Source organism: Alosa pseudoharengus, unplaced genomic scaffold, assembly GCF_046254945.1.
Source record: "Alosa pseudoharengus isolate Yale_2024_CS ecotype anadromous, Long Island Sound unplaced genomic scaffold, YU_APseudo_1.1 YU_APseudo_1.1_scf_6, whole genome shotgun sequence".
In the NCBI taxonomy this organism is placed as follows: domain Eukaryota; kingdom Metazoa; phylum Chordata; class Actinopteri; order Clupeiformes; family Clupeidae; genus Alosa; species Alosa pseudoharengus.
Window position 1 is genome coordinate 12,368,079 of NW_027468848.1, and position 22,083 is coordinate 12,390,161.

General features: G+C 40.1%; 2 protein-coding genes across 7 annotated transcripts; one reads left to right on the forward strand and one right to left on the reverse strand.

The window, feature by feature from the left end:
• Positions 1-4: 4 nt before the first annotated feature.
• On the reverse strand, positions 5-5,000 carry rnf215 (ring finger protein 215). 2 transcript variants are annotated; one of them, XM_076269707.1, is made up of 10 exons: positions 4,785-5,000; positions 4,371-4,526; positions 3,889-3,960; positions 3,694-3,779; positions 3,543-3,597; positions 3,256-3,360; positions 2,852-2,968; positions 2,621-2,764; positions 1,860-1,924; positions 5-1,545 (listed from the first exon to the last, which is right to left on the reverse strand). In XM_076269707.1, the coding sequence occupies exons 1-9, from the start codon at positions 4,998-5,000 to the stop codon at positions 1,868-1,870; spliced, it is 1,008 nt and encodes a 335-aa protein (XP_076125822.1). In that variant the 3' UTR covers positions 5-1,545; positions 1,860-1,867. The 2 variants fall into 2 exon arrangements, with proteins under 2 accessions (XP_076125822.1, XP_076125821.1); XM_076269706.1 differs by having other exon boundaries at positions 1,860-1,962.
• On the forward strand, positions 2,836-22,000 carry sec14l8 (SEC14-like lipid binding 8). Of its 5 annotated transcripts, XM_076269702.1 has the most exons (14): positions 2,836-2,970; positions 3,237-3,373; positions 5,578-5,793; positions 6,951-7,026; positions 9,206-9,249; positions 10,465-10,527; positions 11,586-11,774; positions 12,107-12,202; positions 12,489-12,549; positions 12,861-12,944; positions 13,107-13,213; positions 18,484-18,623; positions 19,175-19,344; positions 20,711-22,000. In XM_076269702.1, exons 3-14 carry the CDS (start codon positions 5,740-5,742, stop codon positions 20,839-20,841), a joined length of 1,215 nt encoding a protein of 404 aa, XP_076125817.1. In that variant the 5' UTR covers positions 2,836-2,970; positions 3,237-3,373; positions 5,578-5,739; the 3' UTR covers positions 20,842-22,000. The 5 variants fall into 5 exon arrangements, with proteins under 5 accessions (XP_076125817.1, XP_076125816.1, XP_076125815.1 ...); XM_076269701.1 differs by lacking the exons at positions 2,836-2,970; positions 3,237-3,373 and adding an exon at positions 4,897-5,031; XM_076269700.1 differs by lacking the exons at positions 2,836-2,970; positions 3,237-3,373 and adding an exon at positions 5,199-5,498.
• The last annotated feature ends 83 nt before the right edge of the window (positions 22,001-22,083 follow it).

A 22,083-nucleotide genomic window follows, 5' to 3' on the forward strand; every position in this document is an offset into this window, starting at 1 on the left:
ACAACTCTTGCAACATTTTTAGTGATCAACAAATGAAATCAAAGAGTTTACAGGTGAAGACCGGTCCAAGCAGACTCTCCCTGATAGTTGTGTGTGTGTGTGTGTGAGCGTGTCTGAGAGTGAGTGTGAAGGTATCCTCTGCCATGCTGTGATTGTAGACATTTCCAAACCTTAGGTCTTTACAGAGGCTGTAGAGACTAGTTGACAAGCATTCAAGGCTTTTAGCTCGTAAACATCAGCTAGCCGTTGAGGTCAACTGCGGGTGAGATCATTAGGTGGAATTTTCCAGTAAAACGTAGTGAGTGCCATCATGCAATGTTCAACAACATGCTTTTTTTTGTAAGAGGACATTTTTATGATTGCTTTTCTTGAAGCAAGAGTAAAAGATAAGGAGGGGGGGCAACAAAATAAATAGTTGAAGCACTTATTCCTTGTCAATTTGTTAAATGTCCGCAGAATCTTGAGCCAGCACGTGAGAACACACGTGTTGAACATCTCGTGGTGGAAGGTGACCTTCCAACCTTCCCTTAGGTCAGAGGTTGACCCTTTTGTATTTGCTTAAAGGTTGTATCCCAACATCAGTACAGAATTGTTTTAAGAGGTATGTCATAATGAGCCTCTGCGCTGCTGTGGAGGAGTTAAAATGGACAAATTCCTTTACTGTTCACCTGACTTCTGGCCTATTGGAGTGCCTTGAAATGTTAAGAACTCATAGTAATACACCATGTTAAGTCCTGTGTGCATATAAACACTGTTCTGGTGTATGTTTGGGTAAAACAGCCCACATTACCCATCATATTGAGCATCTATTTTGAACACTGACCATGCTGTTAGGGTTTTGTAGGGTTTCATAACAGACAAAATATATAGTATAATTATTTCCTATACTTAATATAGGATTATTGGATATGCATTAATAATTCTCCATTGCATGTATTTGCTGAGCATATTGGTAGTTCATCTGTATTCAGGGGCTTGGTCTACATCTCTGGGTATAAATAGCCATGCTTTGGATTAAAAACATTAATAAAAAATATATATTGTTATACAGTTCCAACAGTTGGCTCAAAATATTTGTGTAACATTCCTATTGTGCCCACTGTAGGCATATTTGCAGAGAACATCCTATCCATCGGTCCTTCGTTAGCTTTAAATGGTGAAGAGTTTCATACAGACTGACCCAACAAAGATTGCGTGCCAACAAGCAGAACTAAAAATACAGTACTAAAACTTGAGTGTAACAGAATCTACTCACTAGACTACTGTCAGAAGAATACTGTTCAAAGCCATTGATACAGAAATACTATTCTTTCCTGTTCCTGTGGTTCAGGCAGCTGTTCATCCCCAGGCTGCCACAGTTTGTTTGTCTGGGGTATGAGCAATGTTTGTGCAGTCAATCGAGATCCGCTCACACCAAGGGATCTCTTCTGTACAGTACTCAGGAAGACATGAGTCTATTTCCAGGTCACATACACATGTCCAAAAAGGGCTGTCCTTCCTTCTGCCCCAGTCCTGAACGTTCCACCAGCTATCAACAAAAATTACCTGCAGATAACAAAGAAGGTTTTCTGTTGGACTTTTTTCCAACTGTCACGGTGGGGAATTTGTGTGTGGGTACATTGTTCCGTTAGACTTGGCATACCATTGAGTTTGTGTAATGGAATGTTACATGGAATATGTGAAAATAGAATTAAACAAAGTAGCCCACATGAGAAAACTCTCGAATCTTAGTCATGATTTTGCATGCAAACTTAGTATGCAAGAACATATTGTATACTACATAAGAATAACCAAGTGGTCAGCATTTTAAGTCACTTTAAGTTTCATATTATGTTCAACTTGATCACTGTTTCACTCACCCAATACGCTACGCTTGCATAATGGACAGGTCTGCTGAAGCAACAACCAAGGGTCCACGCAGTCTCTGTGGAACTCATGCATGCAGGGCAACACTCTCAAACACTACAGGACAGAGCAGGCACGTAATTCACTAAAAATACAATACCTCATGACAAATCCACCACATTATAAGAGAAATCCGGCGATTTTCCACACAGATCTCCGTTTCTTGAGGTCACTGTCGAGTACTGTTGGTATGAAAATAAAAACGAAAACAATCGGTTTTACCTAGCTTGAGTTGTTGCAACCAACAGCTAAAGCAGCCAAGCAGCTACAGCACTACACTCTGGGGGCATGTACATGGAGGCTCATGAACATGCCCCCAGAGTGTAGCACTGTAGCTGCCTGGAATCTCTAACTGTTGGCTACTCAACTCAGCAACTCAAGCTAGTTAAAACCGATTGTTTTCGTACCAACAGTACGGGGGTGATACACCTCCTACAACAACAGCCTTATGCCATTGCTTTGTTAGGAGAATGAAGCCATACAGCTCGTCTATTAGGAGGTTTACCACTTACTCTGAGTTAACTTACCCAGGTTTGTCACTAAACCACGTACTTGGAATACCCCCTTGGATGACCTTGAGAAACAGATCTATGTGGAAAAATCACTGGATATCTCTTTTTAGTGTTGGCTAAGGCAAGATGTTGAACAGTCACCACACTTTAAAACTGAAGACCATTTTTTCCCCTTGAAAAAGTATCTCAAAGTAAAGTCATACCTGGTTGTTATTGAACTGTTCTAGACAAACGGCACAGTTGTCTGTTTCTGTAGGCTGTGACGGGTCCCCCCATGTCTTTGGTTGAATGTAAGTTCTTGTTTTCAGAGCCGACAGCCTCTTGATGATGTCCTGCTTTGGAAGTAACTATAAACAGAAAGAGACAGACATTGAAGATCGCAGGATTCTGGATTCATGTTGTTCTTTGTGGCATGACACCTGTGGGTCGCCTACCTCCAGGTCGTCACTGAACTGGTTGTCCTGATACTGCCAGCGAGCATGAACGAGAACACCGGTACAGAGGATGAGCGCTACTAGAACTACTGTGTTCCACAGCTGCTGCAGATATTTCTGTAAGAAAGCCATATTTACATTTGAATGTATTCATTTCACTTACATCCATTTACATTTACAATGCTGTGCACATATATACACCCATGACACAGGTGGTTCTGGTGTTGTGTTGTTTGGGAAATTATTCATCAGGTGTACTGCACACACAACACTTGCTTGTACACTACACAACACAACACTGTCCTGTGTGTATTTTCAAAGGAAAACACTGGGGAAGGTTGTGATTTCAACACTGATGGAAGTACAAACTTGTTTTATTTTTTAGAGTGTCGCTGTCCCCCCACCTGGACCTGGGAGTTGGTCTCTCCCGTACAGATGACCCCTTGCCACTCTCCGTACAGACCGCCTCTCGATCGCCCACAGCTCGACCACAAAGTCAGAGTGGCCCCCTGTAACCAGGAAGTAAGAGTAAATCATTTAATCATCAGTTATCACATATGTGTATGATGGGTGACATGAACCTGAATTCCAGAGTAATGTTTCAAATTTAATATTAAAATGTGTTAATTCACCACCATCATGCATTAGTGGCATCCTCCAGATTGACCTAGTAACATGGTAAATGCCTCACCAAGTTGTCCTTTAGAAAGGTCTTGTATGTGATTTTCGCAGTGGCGTGCAGGCCCCTGTGCATACACAGATGAGAACTTACATTTAGTCCATGCTTTCAGTTTCAGAGATTGAATCAGTAAGAAAGAAGGTCAACATTTTACAGAGATTACCTAAGGAGTGCTCCAATGAGTTTTGTGACATTTTCCGATGTCTGAATAACTATGATTGGTTTTGAGAGCACTTGAGAGAGATCCATCTATCGAAGAAAGGCATGTTTACATCATCTGTGCCCATCATAACAGCATTGAATAAGCATCAGGCTATCACATGGTGCATTCTAGAGCTGAAATCGGTGTTGCACTTACCTCTCGGACAGTGTTTTGGTTGAGGGCCAGGATAATGAGTGCAGATGCTCCTAGAACAAGTGCTCGCTTCATCTTAAAACAAACAAATTAACATTTTAAGTAGGCCTATCAAGGCACATCATGGAGTCCTTGACTAAAAGCTCTTTTTCAGTGTAATTCTCTTTCAGTCTAAGACTAGGGTTCCATGTACAAGAAATACCCTATGATATGCCCTACAAACCTAAAGATAGTTTACTACAAGGGATGGAATGATCTAGCACTATGAGCTCAATGTGGAAATGGCCATCATTTAATTTGGACAGCAGACCTAACATGCAAGGCTTGGGAATGGTACATTACACTCACACAACTTTGTCTCTGCTACACAGGGGGAAAAAATCTACTACACTGACATTTAATTTAATGGCAAATACTCACAAATTTCATTTTGTGTGTGGGCTTTTCATTTAAATACTTGCAGCTTTTCGTGTTATTCAGCCTACCTTATTGACCATGGCAGTTGCGAAGGACTCTTGACTACCAACGGGACTTTTGCCATCTTCCACTTCGACAGGGACGACACCTATCCAAGGATTCGTTGCCTTACTATCTTCCTTTGGCTCACGTTCGTCGGCATTTAGGGTTTCATCTTCATGCAGCTGGTGAAAAAAATAAAATAAAATGATGCGTAATAAGGGCCTGGCCGCTATGTGCAATAAAGACGCCTGTTCAGACAGGCAACGCGATGTTGCTGAATGACAAGCTTGGTGCATAGCATTAGACCGTGTGAATTAAGAGTCCCGTCTGATTCACTAAACCAAACACAGACAGGGGATAGGCTACTGTGGTTTTGACAGAGCAGTGCGCAATGCTGCGTCCCCCGACAACGACATCACATTTCGGTTCAGTCTACTTACTAATCGCAGGTCTCCTTTAAGATTGTCATTTTCTTTTCTATCCGGGCTCTTGTCGCTTAAACTACCCTCGATCACTTCTCCGCGTAAAGTGCTACTGATGGCCTGGCGTCCCTGCAGAGAGATTTCCACCAAGGCTACCTGTTCAGCGGATATCAGACGCAAGCAAAACATAGACGCAAACAGAATCAGCTGAGCAGATATAGCTTTGGACCCCATGATGAACTGTAACAACAACGACTGAGTATTGGTAAATATTAAATGCCCTGCATTATTGTTGGAAATGTAGCTACTGGAGACTGCTGTGCAGAATGTAAACAAAATGACTTCCTGGTATCACAGGAAAAGGCTGGATAGAGTTGTGCTATAGGTCGCCATCTGCCGGAAAGAAAAAAAGTTTAAAGTAGCCTTCTGACGATGCTGCTAAGCTCTGAAAAAAAAAATAGAACATGTTGTTGCGCATGTTAAGATTTTAATGTTTAAAAGAATACATGATTTAGTTCGGTTATCGACAAAGCTATATTTGAAGCTTTAGACCTACAATACAGAGCTACAAAGCTAGTGGACGTCACAACTTGGCATCAGTGACCGTAATAATCACTGGCATGCCTCATGGAATTGCCATTCGCACACATTGATGAGGGGGCGCAAGGGCAGGCAACAGTCAATCCACTCAGGATGCCTGGCAGCTCAACAAGTGTCAGCGTTGCATCGATGGTAAGGAGGTGAATCATTAGGCTGTGTCGATATAGTTTATCTATCATATAATATTAATTTGTGTTGTTCATCATTCAAGCAATGAAGACAGACGTTTTACTGTTATTAGCGCAATACGCGTTGAAGACCTTGTGAGCGCCCCCAAAGGCTGCCTCCATCAAGAGCCTCTGCACTAAAGGGAGGAAAAAGAACTTCTCTCCCGGTCTGTGCCTCTAGCGAACTGTCAAAATACACTGCCAGCATGAGTGGACATGTCGGCAACCTGAGCCCAAAACAGGCTGACGCTTTGGAACAGGTAAACCAACCTGTTGGTTCTTCAAATACTACAGCTATGTAATGACTGTGGCACAAGTATGGTGACGCTTATTCGTGGTCAAGCTACACCAGTTTGTAGTAGGCTACCAGTGTCCTGTAGGCTGTAGTGTAGGCTACTAGGCCTACACGTGTTTTAAACAAACCAGTATGATTCCATAGATGAACATAATTAATTTGGCAACTGTTTGAGGCTGTTAAATGACTTGTTTACCATATAGGCTATATTTCGGAAATGCCTTAAGATGTCAGATATTCACCTTTCCTAGTGTGGGTTTATCTGAATCAGTCATACATTACATTGGTTAAGTAAGATTATTACTCTTGTTTATTAGTAGACTTCGCTCATTGACAAGCTACAATAACATTGGCTAACATCCTGATTTTACACCTGTTATTGCCCTGCAAAGACAAAAGACCTTTACTCGCCAGCGTGTGTAACTGAGAAATCTTGGGCTCAAACTTAACCTTTGACCCTTATTGGGAAGTTACTGTACTCTGCCTTTGTATTATCTGCTAACAAATAAAGAGCCGTGCCAAGGCACTTCACTTTGATGCATGGCTAAACAAAAGCAGAGTACCTTAACTAAACCTCAGCGCACGGCTAAACAAAGGCAGACTACCTTAACTGACCTTAACTCAACGTCAGCGGTTTCTCTTAGGCTTTTGGGAGGTACTGTTTAAATAAATAATATAATAATAATAATAATAATAATAAAAACAACCAAATTGACTCAAGATATTTCTCCACATGGTAAAGGAGGTCTTGAATATCACAAAAATGACTAACTAATTTTCGACCAAAGATGAAGTTTCTTCCTTTTGCCTTTGCCCGGCAGTGTAGCTCCTATGATTTTGACTACTATAATATTGCATTTTACATCACTGACCCCCAATAAGACTAATTTTGACACTGTAAATGGTGGAGCATGTTCTTAGTTTTAGCCTTTTTCTTAGTAGCTGTAATGTAGTCTGTAATCTGTAAAACATAGATAATAGTGGTCACTGTCTGTGGCAAAACTTGATTTACGATGAGAATTAATGAGTAGATTCACATTTGTTGACATTACATTGTCCCCTATGCCTTCTTCCATGGCTTTCGCATGGCTGCTCTCTTTTCTTCTCCACTGTCCATGTTAGTTTCGTGAGAGGGTTAAGGACATCCTTCCCGAGTGTCCGTCACAGAGCGACCACTTTCTGCTACGGTGGCTCAGAGGTGAGAGGCAAAATAGTACATCTTTCCAGTCCACTTATTCAGCTGAACAGACAGCAGTTGTTCAGTGAGTTGAATGAGTCAACCTGTGCCACATGCAGACAGGTGCCAGGCCTGATGTCAAGTTTTCAAGACTGTTTTCCATTATCGCTTGCATCTATGCTCATCATTTTGCACCAAATACAGTATAGTACAGTGGGTTCAGTTGTTATATATTAAAGTAATTAATTCTTGATTACATGAGTTGAGTTTCACATCAACAGCCAATTGCAGCTGTAGTTACAGTGGCCACTTATCAGGCTATCATAGTTTAGGCTAAGTGACGACACACAGACCAACATGCATTGTGTAGCTCTCGTCTTCGCGAGCTTCATTGTGTGAATGAGGCTTGAGAAACGCAGGCCTTGTGCCACAGGCCGAAGACAAGCTGGGCTGAATCAGTGCTAATCTGCAGTTTAATCAGATTAAAACTGCGAAACAAACGGCTGAATGTATCGGTCAAGTCAATGACAATGGTGCCCAGTGTTCGCTGTGCTTTACACCTCTGTGCACTTATTGTGGTGCATTATTGTTGGTTGTGCCCAGCTCTGAATTATTTTCCCCTTTGCACCCTGGGTTCTTTTCATTTCTGGATTTTTTTTATTTTATTTCTGAGACAGTACAATAATTGTTAGACCTACTATCTAGGATGAAACCTGAGATACTATGGATGAACACATGCAGTACTCTCACTCTGCACTGCACTCTCACTCACTCTTTCTCAAAGATGTGGGTTAAATCCTTACGTCCAACTCCCTGCGAGCATTAGGTCTGAGTTGTGGATCCACAAAGCTCCACATTAAACACCCTAATGGCTACAGTCAGCTGTCCAGTACTTAGATAGTATTACACGCTTAAAGTCCACATTGTTGTAGGACAGCAGCGCCGTCAAGGCTAACTGTCTAACTGTCACATAGGGTCCATTCACTACGACAGGAGCATAATCCAGAGGATGTATCCAATTAAAGACCCTTTCAGCACTAGGTCGTTGTTATTTATTTGAGAGGCAGACGGGATAAGGCATTAATGGATATATTTAAGGAGACAGACAAGATGTGAAGCACATGTGATTTGTTATCACTTTGTTACATAGAAAGTGCTTATTGAAGGCCTTGTTGAACCCTTAAAATTTGGCTATTTTCCTGTAGACTGTTAAACCATACGTTTTGTGTATGCTTTTTTCACCCCCCCCCCCCCCCCCCCCCCCCAAAAAAAAAAAAATCCCATTTTGAGGTAAACAATAAATCTCTTGTGTCCCACTCCTCACCAACAAAGAGCGTGGATGAAGTTATTTCTCTCTTATGTCATGCTTTGAAAGACAAGAGAATTCGATTGTTCAAACCAGACTGCATTCGCTCTCCAGTCAGTTTCTGGTGTTATCCTCCTCTGAAAGAATCCTCGACAAGAACCTAGATGCAAGATCTCTAAGTTCTTTATTCTTCTCTCATCTTTAGAGCATTCTTTATATTTCTCTCATCTTTGTCTAGCATAGACATTGTAAGTTCTTTGTGTCTATGAGCCTTTTATGTGTTACGACCTGCCTATTATACTGAGAGAATTACGTAGGGGAGATTTTGTTCATCCTGAACTAGACCCACACAACTACTGAATCGCCACTCTGGGGTGATGCCCTGCTACACTTTTTAAGTATTAAATGTTCTAATCTGTGACTCCATTAGGTACTGTGGATCTCTGTCGTACCACTATGAGGGAAGTGAAATATGCTTAGCTGCGCATTAGCATGACTGGACTGAATTTCACTCATTAGCCCCATAACGCTGCATTGTGCTGCAAGCTCCTGGCATTAATATTTATTCCAAGGAAACCGCATCAAGCCTAAGCTTTCCTGATTTCTCCTTTGCCATAGTATTTCCTTCGATGATAGGCTACATGTCTGTGCAGGTCATTGCATTGTAACCATCATATTTGAGTACACCCTGCCTGTATTTATTTGCATGTTTATGTGTTAGCAGATAACACACTAAACTGGTCAACCCCACATAAGTCTGTCTGAGCCTACAGCCTGTACATTTAGATGTGTATCTTACCAGTAATGTTCATTGTCTTTTAACTGTATTGTCTCAATCTCTCTCTTATTTCTATCTCCCCATCTCCATGCTACTACCACTGTTTCTTTTTTCAGCTAGAAATTTCAATGTTCAGAAAGCGGAGGCCATGCTGCGAAAGGTATCCCATGTCTCCCTCCTCTCACTGCCTTAGGCTTTGCATGGATAGGTTTGGACTTACTGGTTTAAATGAGCAAAACAACACAAGGCTCTTTGGAAACCAAATCCAGATCAAATGCCCTGCTAATTACTCAGGGGGTTGATTCAGCAAATTAGACACCATCAAGGCAAAATAGAATTCATTAAAAAAAAAGAAATAATATGATTGGGTTGAGGCCACGTCTAACCACTAAGCACCTCAGCATTCTGATTGCAGTAAAGCCCAGTCTTAAAGGAACCGTATGTAAGAAATGTATTTCAATTAATCATAAAATGGCCCTGATAAGTCACTAGACATTAAGAAATCATGATCAATTCAAATACTAATATCATTGACAACAGTAGTCCGGCCAGGATATTGTCATTTAAAAAGTGAATTTGCAGTCATGTTGTGTTTTGGCCTGACGCGCCACCCTCCACCTATCTAGTAATCACGAAGTCAGTAGTGTTTTGGCATCCGGGTTGGCAACCTCGAGTCAGGGGGGAGGGGGAGGGGATACACCGCTCTTCAGTAATTTGAAAGTGATTGCAGTATCAGGTTTGGCCACAATCTTACATATGGTTCCTTTAATATTGCTTAAATAGCACCTTGATTTGTGCAACCTCATGCTGCGGCTGACAATGAGTAACAATATCTCAACAATATATCAACAGAATCCTGTATGGATTACCTCTAAACAGAATACATCGTAGACTAGTCTTTGATGCCTGCTTACGTCTTCTATTATACTGTAGTTTGAATGCTATTCCTAATTTTCAAGTCACTTTGGATGAAAACATATCAGATGAATTAATAAAGTAATGTATTAAGTGAGTGCCATGTCTTTCGGTTGTTGGCTTGTTTGAGCTGCAGCTGTTAAAGCTCTCTGTCAGTATCCTCTGGGGTGATTAATGGGACAGTGCTGACGAATCAAAGGATATTATATTGGGTGTGATAATTACACACAACTAATTACTAAAATAATGGGTGTAATTAAGGTTTTAGCTGCTTATCTGGTCTGATAAGGACCCCAAATGGGTTAAGTCTTCCTCTGTTTCTGTGGCTGATTCTCCAGCCTGAAAACACTGTGCCACTCAAATAAATATTTCAGTGCTTTATGGAGATAACTGCTGTTTTGTTGTCAAGCCTGTTTTGTGTTATTTTGGTTTGAGTGTAATCAGATCCTTTCTATTTCAGCATCTGGAGTTCAGGAAGCATATGAAAGTCGATACAATAACAACAGACTGGAGGCCACCTGAGGTAAACAGCTATATGCAGGGTTCCCACAGGTCATGGAATTTCTGGAATATCATGGAATTTTGGAAAGCCTATTTCAGACATGGAAAGTCAGGGATTTTTATCATTTTTGGGGCAAAGTCATGGAATATCAGGGAATTTTGTTGTAGCAGTTTAAAATGCACTTGCCAAACTACAATAATACAAATATTTACATTCAGAATTGGTGTATATGTGGTTATTAGCTTTACTGATTGCCTGAGTAGCCCAACTTTGTTTATTCAATCTCATTTATTCATCTCATCTCAACACTACGTGGCTGCTCTGAAATTATTGATCAGTATATTGTTCCATTCATTATATAGTAAGTCATGGAAATTCAAGTTTTTTTGTCAGGGAAAATCAGGGAAAAGTCATGGAATTTTACATTTGACTTAAAGTGGGAACCCTGTAATATTATATAATGCTAAACTATTGATAACCACAGTGGAATGCTCTTGAAGGCTGTTCTGTTGGTGATATTTTTCCCACAAAAGTTGATTTGTTAGTGATTTTGTTTTTGATGGTAAATAGGCTTGGTTGCTGTGTGAAACACTAGGAATTTAACTTCTCTCCTGTGTATATTTATAAAAAATATATGGAAGCTACTGTAAGTAGGAATTACCTCAGCCTTTCAGTTCTTACGTAAGTGCATTGCGCTAATGACAGGGGATGGACATAATTTAACAAGCTTTACAAATTAAATGCAATTGTTTTCTAGGTCTCCATCCAGAACAGCACCAAAGCAGTAGCTGCTGGTTGTATTAAGCAACTACAATATTTGCTCCATAATTATGAACGAATAGTTGTAGGTGGACTTTTTAAATTTATATTATTTGTGATTTTACTATTTAATGTATTGTACCAGGTAGCCTAAAGCAATTTGAAGTCCACTGGCAGGGCTCAAGTCTTTGATGACTAACAGCATTTCCTTTTCAAATTCTAAACTACACCCACATCTGGACGCACCTGTATGTGAAGGTTGTAGGACGTGCATGTGGAGAGATCAGTGTGTTTGATTTGTAGACTTGTCCACTGCATAGGTGATTGAGAAGCACCTCTCTGGGGGTATGTGTGGCTATGACCGGGAGGGCAGCCCTATCTGGTACGATGTCATCGGGCCAGTGGACCCCAAGGGTCTCCTGCTGTCCGCCTCCAAGCAGGACTTCATCAAGTCCAAAGTCAGAGACTGTGAGATGCTGCAGAAGGAGTGTGACCTGCAGAGTGAGAAGGTACCTCTCGCTGTCTGTGCACCTCAGTGCAGACCCACTCATAACAGAAATAAAATTGCAATTTGCATGTCGTCCTATGAATCTTGTGATGTGCTATGGTGCGTATAGAATAACTTAACTGTTCCTCTGTGATAAGTTGCAAATATTTTATTTGTACAGTATGTCACTCTGTTTCTAAATGTCTTATTTATAAACATAAATGCATTATAATATTGTGTTAGTTTTCGAACATGACTCATTTTAGTTTGTCCTGACATTTGCAGATATAGTGAGTCTTATTTATCTTTAATCTCCATCCTCTTTCCCATCCTGTCGTCCCTTTCCCATCTCAGCTGGGTAAAAACATTGAGTCGATTACTATGATTTATGACCTGGAGGGATTGGGAATGAGACATCTTTGGAAGCCGGCCATAGACACTTACACAGAGGTGGGCATTCATTTAAACTCATTTGTCAAGCAGGTTCATCTTGTAATGGCCATCATGGTTTCCCTTGCTTCTTATGTGGGACAACTTGATTTTGCTGATTTGTCATTGTTTTTTGTATGTGGCAAAACAAGAAAAGTAAAAATGTTTTGTTTTTTTATTCCTGTCTTTTATTCTTTAATTAAACCCCTATGTAAACCTAGATTTACTAAACCTAGTTTAGGCCTAAACTAGGATTCATTTAAACCACGTTGGTGCAACCCACCCTTGTTCTCCTTTACTGCATCAGGTACTCACTGCGTTTGAGGACAACTATCCTGAAGGCCTCAAGAGGCTGTTTGTCATTAAAGGTAAGCTTACTCAATCAATAACTTCAGGAGCATCTCTGTGTCTTCATATTTCTATTCTATTTATATGTATCTATTTATAAAAACTAGCTTATACTTTTGTCCTCAATTTCCTTGGGATCAATATAGTATCTATTTATAGTATGCATCCATCCATCCATCTAGTTAATTGCAAAGTAGTGCTTGTATTGTTGTATGTTTATGTTTATGTGACCAGATGCTTTTATCCAAAGTAATGCATGTGCTGATGCCTCTTACTCACTGAGCTTATTGCTTCCCTGATGCTACTTAACTTTAAGTTTTGATCTCTGTAGCTCCCAAGATATTTCCTGTGGCATACAATCTGGTCAAACACTTCCTCAGCGAAGACACACAGCGCAAGATCATCGTCCTCGGGGGTGAGGTTTCGCTTCTTTCCCTTATCACATAGCATCTCATCGCTTCAGTGTTTGTTCACAAGCCAGCTCACTCAGTCTCTCACTCAACTGACATCTGGCCCACTGGTTTGCTTGCTCTGGTGTGTTTTTGTGTGTGTGTGTGTGTGTGTGTGTGTACTGCAGCCAACTGGAAGGAGGTGCTGCAGCGACACATCGACCCTGAGGAGCTTCCTGCCGTCTACGGGGGAAAGCTGACCGACCCGGACGGAGACCCACGCTGCAGGACCAGGGTGAGTGCAGGACCCCAGGGGTCCCAGAGGCACAGGTTCACACACACAGCTGCTGAACAGAAGCTGCGTAATTCATTCATACACACAGCTGCTGAACAGAAGCTGCGTAGTTCATTCACACACACAGCTGCTGAACAGAAGCTGCGTAGTTCATTCATACACACAGCTGCTGAACAGAAGCTGCGTAGTTCATTCACACACACAGCTGCTGAACAGAAGCTGCACAGAGGGCCAACATGTAGTTTGTGCTGCACATTGTGCTCAACCCCAAGACCATTGCAAACCCAAACCCTTTATTTAGTACAGTAATTTCCTGTGTATTAGCCGCATTGTGTGTAAACCGCAGGACAGTGTTTTATGCAAGTTAAAAAAACCAAAACCATATTAGTACCATATTAACTGCCCCCGTGTATTAGATAGATAGATAGATAGATAGATAGATAGATACTTTATTGATCGATCCCCAAGGGGAAATTCAATGTCTCAGTAGCATACAGTCACACACCTTATATTAACCTCATAGCTGATGAAATTTTGCAAAATCAATCTATAAACCGTGGCTAATAGTTGGGAAATTACGGTATGAGTTTTTTTTTCAATTCATCAAATACAGAACGCGGCAGTAAGAAACCTTAAGAAGTAAGAAACCTTATATAATAATATATAATTAATCCAATGTGAGGTTGTCGGCCTATTTATTTTTAAACATGCAACAATTTCACACCCACGCGCTCACTCACGCATGCATACACACACACACACACACACACACACACACACACACACCCTTAGTATATATGACTCAGTATGCGATGGCCTTTACTTTGCACTGTTAGATTCCACACACACACAGCACTTCCCCCTAGTTTGCTTTGAAGGTTTCACAAGATACACAGTCATTAATATCAGTTAGTATTAATGATGTGATTGGACAAGATCTGTGAAACAATATAAGCGCAAGCTTATACACAACACATAAATAAACACAGGGTTCCCATGGATCCTACCTATTTTTTGTGTTAGAAAAAAGAAGAGATCACATAGGCTACAATTATTGTAACAGGTTGCAACGCGTATTTAGACATTCAAGCCTTTCTCTTTTTTTAATTCTTGTCTATTAACTTCTTTTAAGCCTTATAGTTCTCATCATAAGAACTCTCAGTTTTGCAACAGTTTTTATTACCATGGTCAGGGTCTCAAAATGTGCTGTGTATGCTGCTAGAATTTGAGAAATTTGGGCCTGTATTGCCCTTGAAAAGTCCTTGAATATGATGTTTAAAAATTTTTGTGGGAACCCTGTAAACATGCGCGAAGAAAGGCTGGTAAGAACGGACGGAATTGGGCATCTCCTGTCTTGATATATAGTTTATCCACACTCCCTATCCTGTGACATTGCTTAAGCCGCATGTGTTGCACCCATCTACCCCTCCGGCCATATACCATGGATTGTTTTAGTGCTTCTTGCTTTGTGTAGATGAGCATGTTTATCAGCTGAGTAATGCTTTGCTCTACACGGGTGTGGCAAGTATTGGTAATGCCATTTGCTTGTAGATGACACTAATATGATCGCTCTGTGTATAGTCAGGCTTGCTTTGTCCTTTGCTGTAGCAGTGCTTGCCATTGAACAGTGGGTTATAATTTCCTGGTTATGAAAGGGGGTAGTGTTTTTATTAGGGCTTTTGTGCAGAAGCCAGAAAGTGGAAAGTTACCCCACTGGACTTAAGCAAAGGAATTTCCCCATTTCATAAGCATGCATAAGAACCAGCACTCACATGGCCCACAAAGACATCACGTGATGGGTCTGTTGTAAGAGGAAGCCCTGGCGAATCCTCACATGGGCTAATGGCAGTTTTACTTCCTGATTTCACAATCATGTGTTTGCTGGTTAGAAATGCCTGCTGCGGTAACTCACCCTGACTGCACCCAATTTACAATCTACTTTCCTGCCTCGCTGCAGCCTGCTCTGAAGGGGTGGAAGGGTCAGTCACGCGGCGGTTGACAGATACTGCCTGCAGACATAGTACACTGATGTGAAATGTGTCAGGCTTTCTTAAAGTAGCAAAAGACACAATATTGTCAAGACTCTCTGCCAGAGACTTACTTGTCTCATTTGTTTGTCCTCTGTAAATTATTGATTACATGTTTTATTTATTATAAATAACTCCGAGTAGTAGTTGTTTTTATTATCATTGTGTTTAGTTCTACTTGGAACAGTCTTATGTAGAACACTTTGTTTTGGGGCATGGTCTGCTCACACTGTTTAGCCAGTGGGTGCAGGTTCAGGACCCATTGTGATGAATTAAGAGATTTCAAATAGGCTACTGGCCAGAATGGTAACTGTACAATTACCTGAACCCTTTTTTAACCACCCCAATGAGAGTTCCATAATTGCCATGGTACTCATTCTGAAATAGAACCACCCTGGTTTCCTGGCTGAAGCTTGGTCACGACACCATTTTCTTTTCTGCTGACTCATCAGTCATGTGGTTGGAAGGCTGGGCTCTGGGCACAGACCTGAGGCGGTAGACCACTGCAGGGCCAGGCCTGGTTAACCTTTCCCAGACTGACCGTAGACATGTTGTCTCTGCCCCTTTTGTAGATACATAGAAAAAGGTACAATCAACCATCAGGAGAAGAAGGAGCTCCCAAGAAAGCCTCACAGGACCTTTAACAAGCTGTGGGAAGTCACAGCTTCTGGTGAAGTGAGCTTTCACAAGTCCATTTTGTTTTATTTATTTGTTTGTATTAGCTAGCATAGGAGTACGGTTGGATGGATGAACAATTGGAAAAAACATAAACGAGTGTGGAAATGTCTGACTGAATCACTGTCACATTTAACCATTCTGTTTTGTATCCAATATCACTATTGGCCTAGTTTATATAATTTGTAATGGAGAACATTTCAAAGGGAAGGTACTGTTCAGTACTCATGTGTTTGTAACCCTCGATACAATGTCCACAAATTAACTAAAGGAGTGTGCCTGTACAAGTGTTATCACAATGTATAAACCGTGATGGAAGAGGAAGTAGAATTGCTCTTGTGTGTTTGGATACAAATGGAAACTCTTGCAGGAAAGTCTGTTGCAGTTCTGAGAAAAGATCAGGTCCTACATGTGACAAGTGAACGTGACATCCCCCCGCTCCTCCATCCCTCCCTGAATGTTCAACTAACAATGTGTCTACAATCTCCAATAAATCTCATTCAAAATTCTCTCTCTCTCAAATGACAGATTTTTGTAGAATTGTACTGAAGAATATGCTAATCTGAATACCTGTGCTAACAGAAAGACTCATGTGGCAGAAGAAGAGATATCAAAAGAGGATACAAATTGACTTCTAATACTGTACTAACAACAGTTGAGTTGAGTTCCTGAAAAAAAAACATGCAAATGACCACAGACAAAGTGTTGTTCATTTGAATTGCATGAGCCATGCAAATGCTTGTTTTACACATACTTGTTTTGCAAATGCTTGTTTTACACATGCTCCTTAGGGAAAACAATACTGATGCAGATATATGAGAGACAAACAGCAGTGAAATCCATACAGTATGTATAATCCAATTATATATCGTATATAGCGGTAATTCAAAAAAATTCTGCAGGGAGTTTTATTCAGCAAGAGTAAAGAGCACTGGGTTACAGTGTCAAAAACAGGAAGAGATTTCTGTTATTTACAGACAAATAATTATACTTTCAGACATCTTCAATAGCTTTTTAAAATCTTCCAACCTGAGGACAGAGGAAGTAATGCACAGTATTTATTTTTTCAGGGGTAAATTCAGTCCTTGAAATTGTATATTTCTTTCAGTGTTACATGCCAAGTCTGATGTACACTACTGGGAAAGGTTATGCTACTATAAGCCGTAATAAATCACTTTTTTAAGTTCATTTCCATAAATTCTATTCAGTGTGCTTTTGGGATGGATCGCCCAAACCCGAAACACCAAAAGTACATCAGCGAAATGACAACTCCTTTGAATGAGTCCTCATTATCTGCCATTACTTCTAACATCTGTGTACGACACGGATAACCATAACAGATAACCAAACTGACAAATGACAACATTTCCAAAGTAAATTGTCATCCATAAGGTTAGGCTCTCTGTGCAAGCTTGATAACAACTGACTGAGAAAAAGCAGAATAGATTGTCATCACGTTATGAAACTCTCAAATGAGCAAATCTATTATTTATTTGGACATTTAAAGGTGTTGTACAGTGTCCTAATGTCCATGTGCATTTCCAAAGTGCAGAGCTTGCAAGGTAAGTAAGTACTACATTATATAATACTGAATAGATGGAGTTATGGTAATATTCAAACATACAATACTGTTACATGAGTCGTTGTTTTTATTACAGTACATCACAATATATAAACTAAATCAATCATATCATTGATGATAAATAATGTATATTGCATCTGATTAAACACACCCTACTAGTGTGCCACCTCCTGTGTTGATATTGTGTTGGAGGAGACTTAGTGTTTCACCATTAGAAAAATGGTCTTAAATATACACAGTCCTGTGGTCTATTTTAGCCAATGAAGTAGAGATGACACAGAGAAGATGGTTACATTCTGCAGCGACTTTAAAAGTGAAGCCTACAGAAGACCTAGCTTCCAATTTAGGCAAATTGTGAACAAGCAACATATTAGTGAAATGTGACCATATGAAGTTGGGATGTAACATTCCTAAAAATATATGTAATCATCTCTGATAAATTGTTTATTTTTGAAATGATATGTATATATTTTTTTAACTTTTGTAAAGAAAATAGATTGGATTAGATTTATTTCAAAACCACAGGTAAACAGGTAAACATTATTGGTGTTTTTTTGTTCATCCATGTTTCTTTTACATGCTTTCACGGAAGTACTTTATTTACACTCATGTCATTACATTGCTTTGTGAAAGGTCAAACAGAACTACCTCAGCCTTTTATTGGCCTGACTTTGCACTAGTATTTTATTTTATTGACTGTCTATGCACAATTTCAACCAAATTTTGCTGCTCTTATTTTTTCATTATATGTGCCCTCTTATTTACTTATTTACTTACTTTTTTGTTTACTTGAATGTTATGTTTGTCTGTGGACTTAAAATTGGTAAAATATGTCTTGTCTCCACCGTGGGATAGTGAGAAACGTAATTTCGATCTCTTTGTATGTCTGGAACATGTGAAGAAATTGACAATAAAGCTGACTTTGACTTTGACTTTGACTTTGAACCTCTCAGCAGCCCCCTGTCCATGTGTTTCTTTGGATGCAGATCAAATATGGTGGGCAGGTGCCAAGGTCATACTACGTGCTCGACTCCATGAATATCCAGTATGAGAATGTCATCACCATCAGCAGAGGCTCCTCTCACCACCTGGAGTACGAAATGCTGATCCCAGGATCTGTACTGAGGTGAGGGGGCAGCAGCCATAGTCTGTGGCCCACTGGTGGTCTGTGAAGGTATTGCAGGTGGTCCCTGGCTAGGCATGAATGAACGATAACATCGCACTGGGGTAATCACTGTTTTTATGTCACTCCTCACAACAGTGGTCCTCCTCAGTTTGTTTCTCGGTCAGAATAGTGGTCCCTTGGTTACAATCAGTTAAAAACCCCTTGGTCTACTGTGTATTTGAATAAACAAGAAAATATATGTTTACAAACAGGCTTAGGTTTGGACATTGATTTTAATGGCAATGTACAAGACTCAATTAGGGAATGTTGTTTAAAAACACTTTTGTTACTTACTCATAGTTTTTCAGTAAATTTTTAAGCATGTGGACATGATTATCTCTTAGCAGCTATCCAGTACATTTATTATCTACATTGTTTGTATTTTCCTGTTGAGACTGCCAGTGTCTGCAGACAACCAAGTCTTACAAAAGGAACAAAAAGACCAAGACACGCTTTCTCTTACTTGTTCACCCACCCTTTTCTCTCCCACTCCCTCTCTCTCTCTCTCCCAGGTGGCAGTTTGCCAGCGATGGGGCAGACATTGGTTTTGGGGTGTTCATGAAGGCCAAGCTGGGTGAGTGGCAGCGTGCCAGTCAGATGAAGGAAATGGTGGCCAGTGACAGGTACAATGCCCACCTGGTGCCAGAGGAGGGCTCCCTTACGTGTGCCGACCCGGGAGTGTGTAAGTAAATCCAAGCAAAGCAAAGTCAGTGGGATTGAGCTGACACTATTCCAAAGTTATAGGACTCACAGTGTTGGGTATCAAACCCAGGCAAACCATTTCTCAAGTGAGAGGCAATGGCTGCTCCACTAAGATAAGATAAGATAAGATAAACTTTATTTTCCCTCTAAGGGGAAATTTGTCTTGGGCTGTAAAGTGCATTCGCTGTGAACAACAATCACATACATACGGGACAACTGTCACATACATGCAGGACAACAATCACATGCAGGACATGACCCTGATACAGGGAGAGAATAGCCCTTAAACTTTGTAAGGCGGCAAACAGGTTAGACAATCACTCATGCACGCGACAAGTAAAAACAAACAAACAAACAACAAGGTTTACATCGTCAGCACTCGCCCGGATCGCCAGCAGAGCAGCTATGCGCTAGTTACAGTAGGCCTAGAGTTGGTCACAATGGTCAGACACAAAAAAAGAATACATTACATTTTTTAAAATGTGGGCCTGTTTTTTGTGTACACATGTTTGGTGTATTTATATTTACATATGTATTATATTATGATTCAAGTAAGGGATAATGGACGACACGGTGGTCTGTTCACAGAAGTTAATGCACGGTCGAGGTTGTAAAACGGCCCCGACGCGAAGCGGTTTAAACCTCGTAAGTGCATTAACTTCTGTGAACAGACCACCGTGCAGTCCATTATCCCGCTTATTCCACTGTTGCCACTTGCGTTGTGTTCATTTCCTGTTACAATTTCAACGTTTTAATCGCTAAAACTTGTCTTGAATTTCCCCTGGGGATCAATAAAGTATCTATCTATCTATCTATCTGTTTGTAGAACTACTTTCTTCCAACACATATCAACTAATTTCTTAACTTGCAGGACAAACTGCCGTTACTAGTTCTAAATGGATGGTTGCTACGGCCAAAGGCCAGTCGTTGGTTCTATCTCTCCCGTTGTCAAGCGGGCGTATCCCAAGATTCTGATGAACTTTAGCTTGGAAACATCGCTATTTTACTTAGCCTGCTGTCATCCATCTAGCTAAAAGCCACCTCCGTCATATGCTACAATGTTGACATGTTCTGAACGTCAAAATGGATCTACTTCATAGGTGTGCAAATAACATATGGTTAATGGTCGTTCTAAATTACGTAGGACAATGGGAAATTCAACCAAGCAGTGGAATAACACAATTTAACATTGTGACCCATGTTGAATGGACTCATACTTGCTATATACAATAAAAAATGTATAGCTTTCATTCAACAGCAGTATGTATGGCAATGTAATGTTGACATGGTGTAAGTGGACAGTCAACTGCTACATGTTGCACATCTTTCCTTTCTGTGATTTCCAGATGTCCTACGATTTGACAACACCTACAGTTTCCTTCGTTCGAAGACCGTCAGCTTCACAGTGGAGATACTACAGTCGGACAGCCAATCACTTAGCGAGAAGAGCGGGACTACAGAGGCCCCCAGCCAATGAGCGGCTGAACTGTAAACATACACGTATATGAACATGGATATCTATATCTGTATGGAAGAAGACGTAGGAGTACATCAAATTAATTACACAAGGTTTTATGAAAACCAGGACAGTTGGGATCCTGTCGGCTGTTTGAGCTGTTGTTTTTTAGCCACCTAGATTTGCCATCAATATATATGCATATAAACATGCATTGTGTATGAGACAGCATGTTGAAGCCTGATCATATGGAGCGGTCAACATCAGCTAACATGGGGCAACACAGCCATCCCTACTCAGGGAACAGACATGAATTGTTCGGATAGTGCTGCAACAACCTGGTTTACTTGAATATATGAGTACTTAGATTATTTATGAGAAGAATAGTCTTACAACTGATTTTGTTTTCATCATCACTTTTCTTTCACTCACCTATCAGCCCAATTTATTATTTAATATCAATGTTTAAAAAGAAAAATAATTATGCACTTTATTTGTTAGAATGTTAATTGTGAAATAATGCAATTTCAGTTATAACATAACAGAAGTTACAGTTAGGTTACAACTTAAATGGCAAAATCTCCCAGATAATCTGAGGCATTTCTTGTTTTGTTCCTTTTTTTTGAGATGTTAATCACACATTGACCCAAGCATTGCTTGCAGCATTGAAAATCAATTTGTCATGACTATGTGACGTGTGTTTTCACTCAGTATGATCACAATAACATCACACAATATAAAATAAGAAACTAATAATGAAGTGCTTAGAGGTTTTGAGTCTTACTTTGAGTCTTAAATGAGTCCATAATTTGACAAGTACTTTGAGAAATCATGTTTTTTCCCCTTTGGCTGTTGAAGATTAACAAACTTGGTGTGCTCAGAATATTTAGATACATATATGTACATGAATGTAGTTGCTGCTATTACATTCAAAGTTATTCACTAAATGCAGTCAGTATTATCCATCCATAGGTTGCCTGTGTTTAGGTAGCAAAATGTCAGATTAATGTTTATTTGTGATCTTAAACAATTAAATGTCTGTTTACTTAACAATGAAACACAAAATATAGTCAGGTATTTAAACTATATGTGGTTTACTGCATTTGAGTAATGCACTAACTAATGTCAAGAAAATGGTTAAATGTACCATAAAGAGCAAAATAAAAATGTTTTTAGAATACTCTGTGTGTTTTGTTTTATTCTGACAGTGAAATGTCCCAATAAAAGCCCTTTATGGTTATGGAACACACAAAAATGACTGTC

What these genes read in the sequence shown, in the direction of transcription:
- rnf215 (XM_076269706.1), bottom strand. Translation starts at nt 5,000, where the DNA reads ATGGGGTCCAAAGCTATATCTGCTCAGCTGATTCTGTTTGCGTCTATG. An exon ending in CTCATTGGAGCACTCCTTAG is followed by an intron (nt 3,598 to 3,693) that starts GTAATCTCTGTA and finishes GTGTATGCACAG; the next exon opens with GGGCCTGCACGCCACTGCGA. An exon ending in AGTTCAGTGACGACCTGGAG is followed by an intron (nt 2,765 to 2,851) that starts GTAGGCGACCCA and finishes TTCTGTTTATAG; the next exon opens with TTACTTCCAAAGCAGGACAT.
- sec14l8 (XM_076269702.1), top strand. Translation starts at nt 5,740, where the DNA reads ATGAGTGGACATGTCGGCAACCTGAGCCCAAAACAGGCTGACGCTTTG. An exon ending in CAAGATCATCGTCCTCGGGG is followed by an intron (nt 12,945 to 13,106) that starts GTGAGGTTTCGC and finishes TGTGTACTGCAG; the next exon opens with CCAACTGGAAGGAGGTGCTG. An exon ending in ACCCACGCTGCAGGACCAGG is followed by an intron (nt 13,214 to 18,483) that starts GTGAGTGCAGGA and finishes CTTTGGATGCAG; the next exon opens with ATCAAATATGGTGGGCAGGT.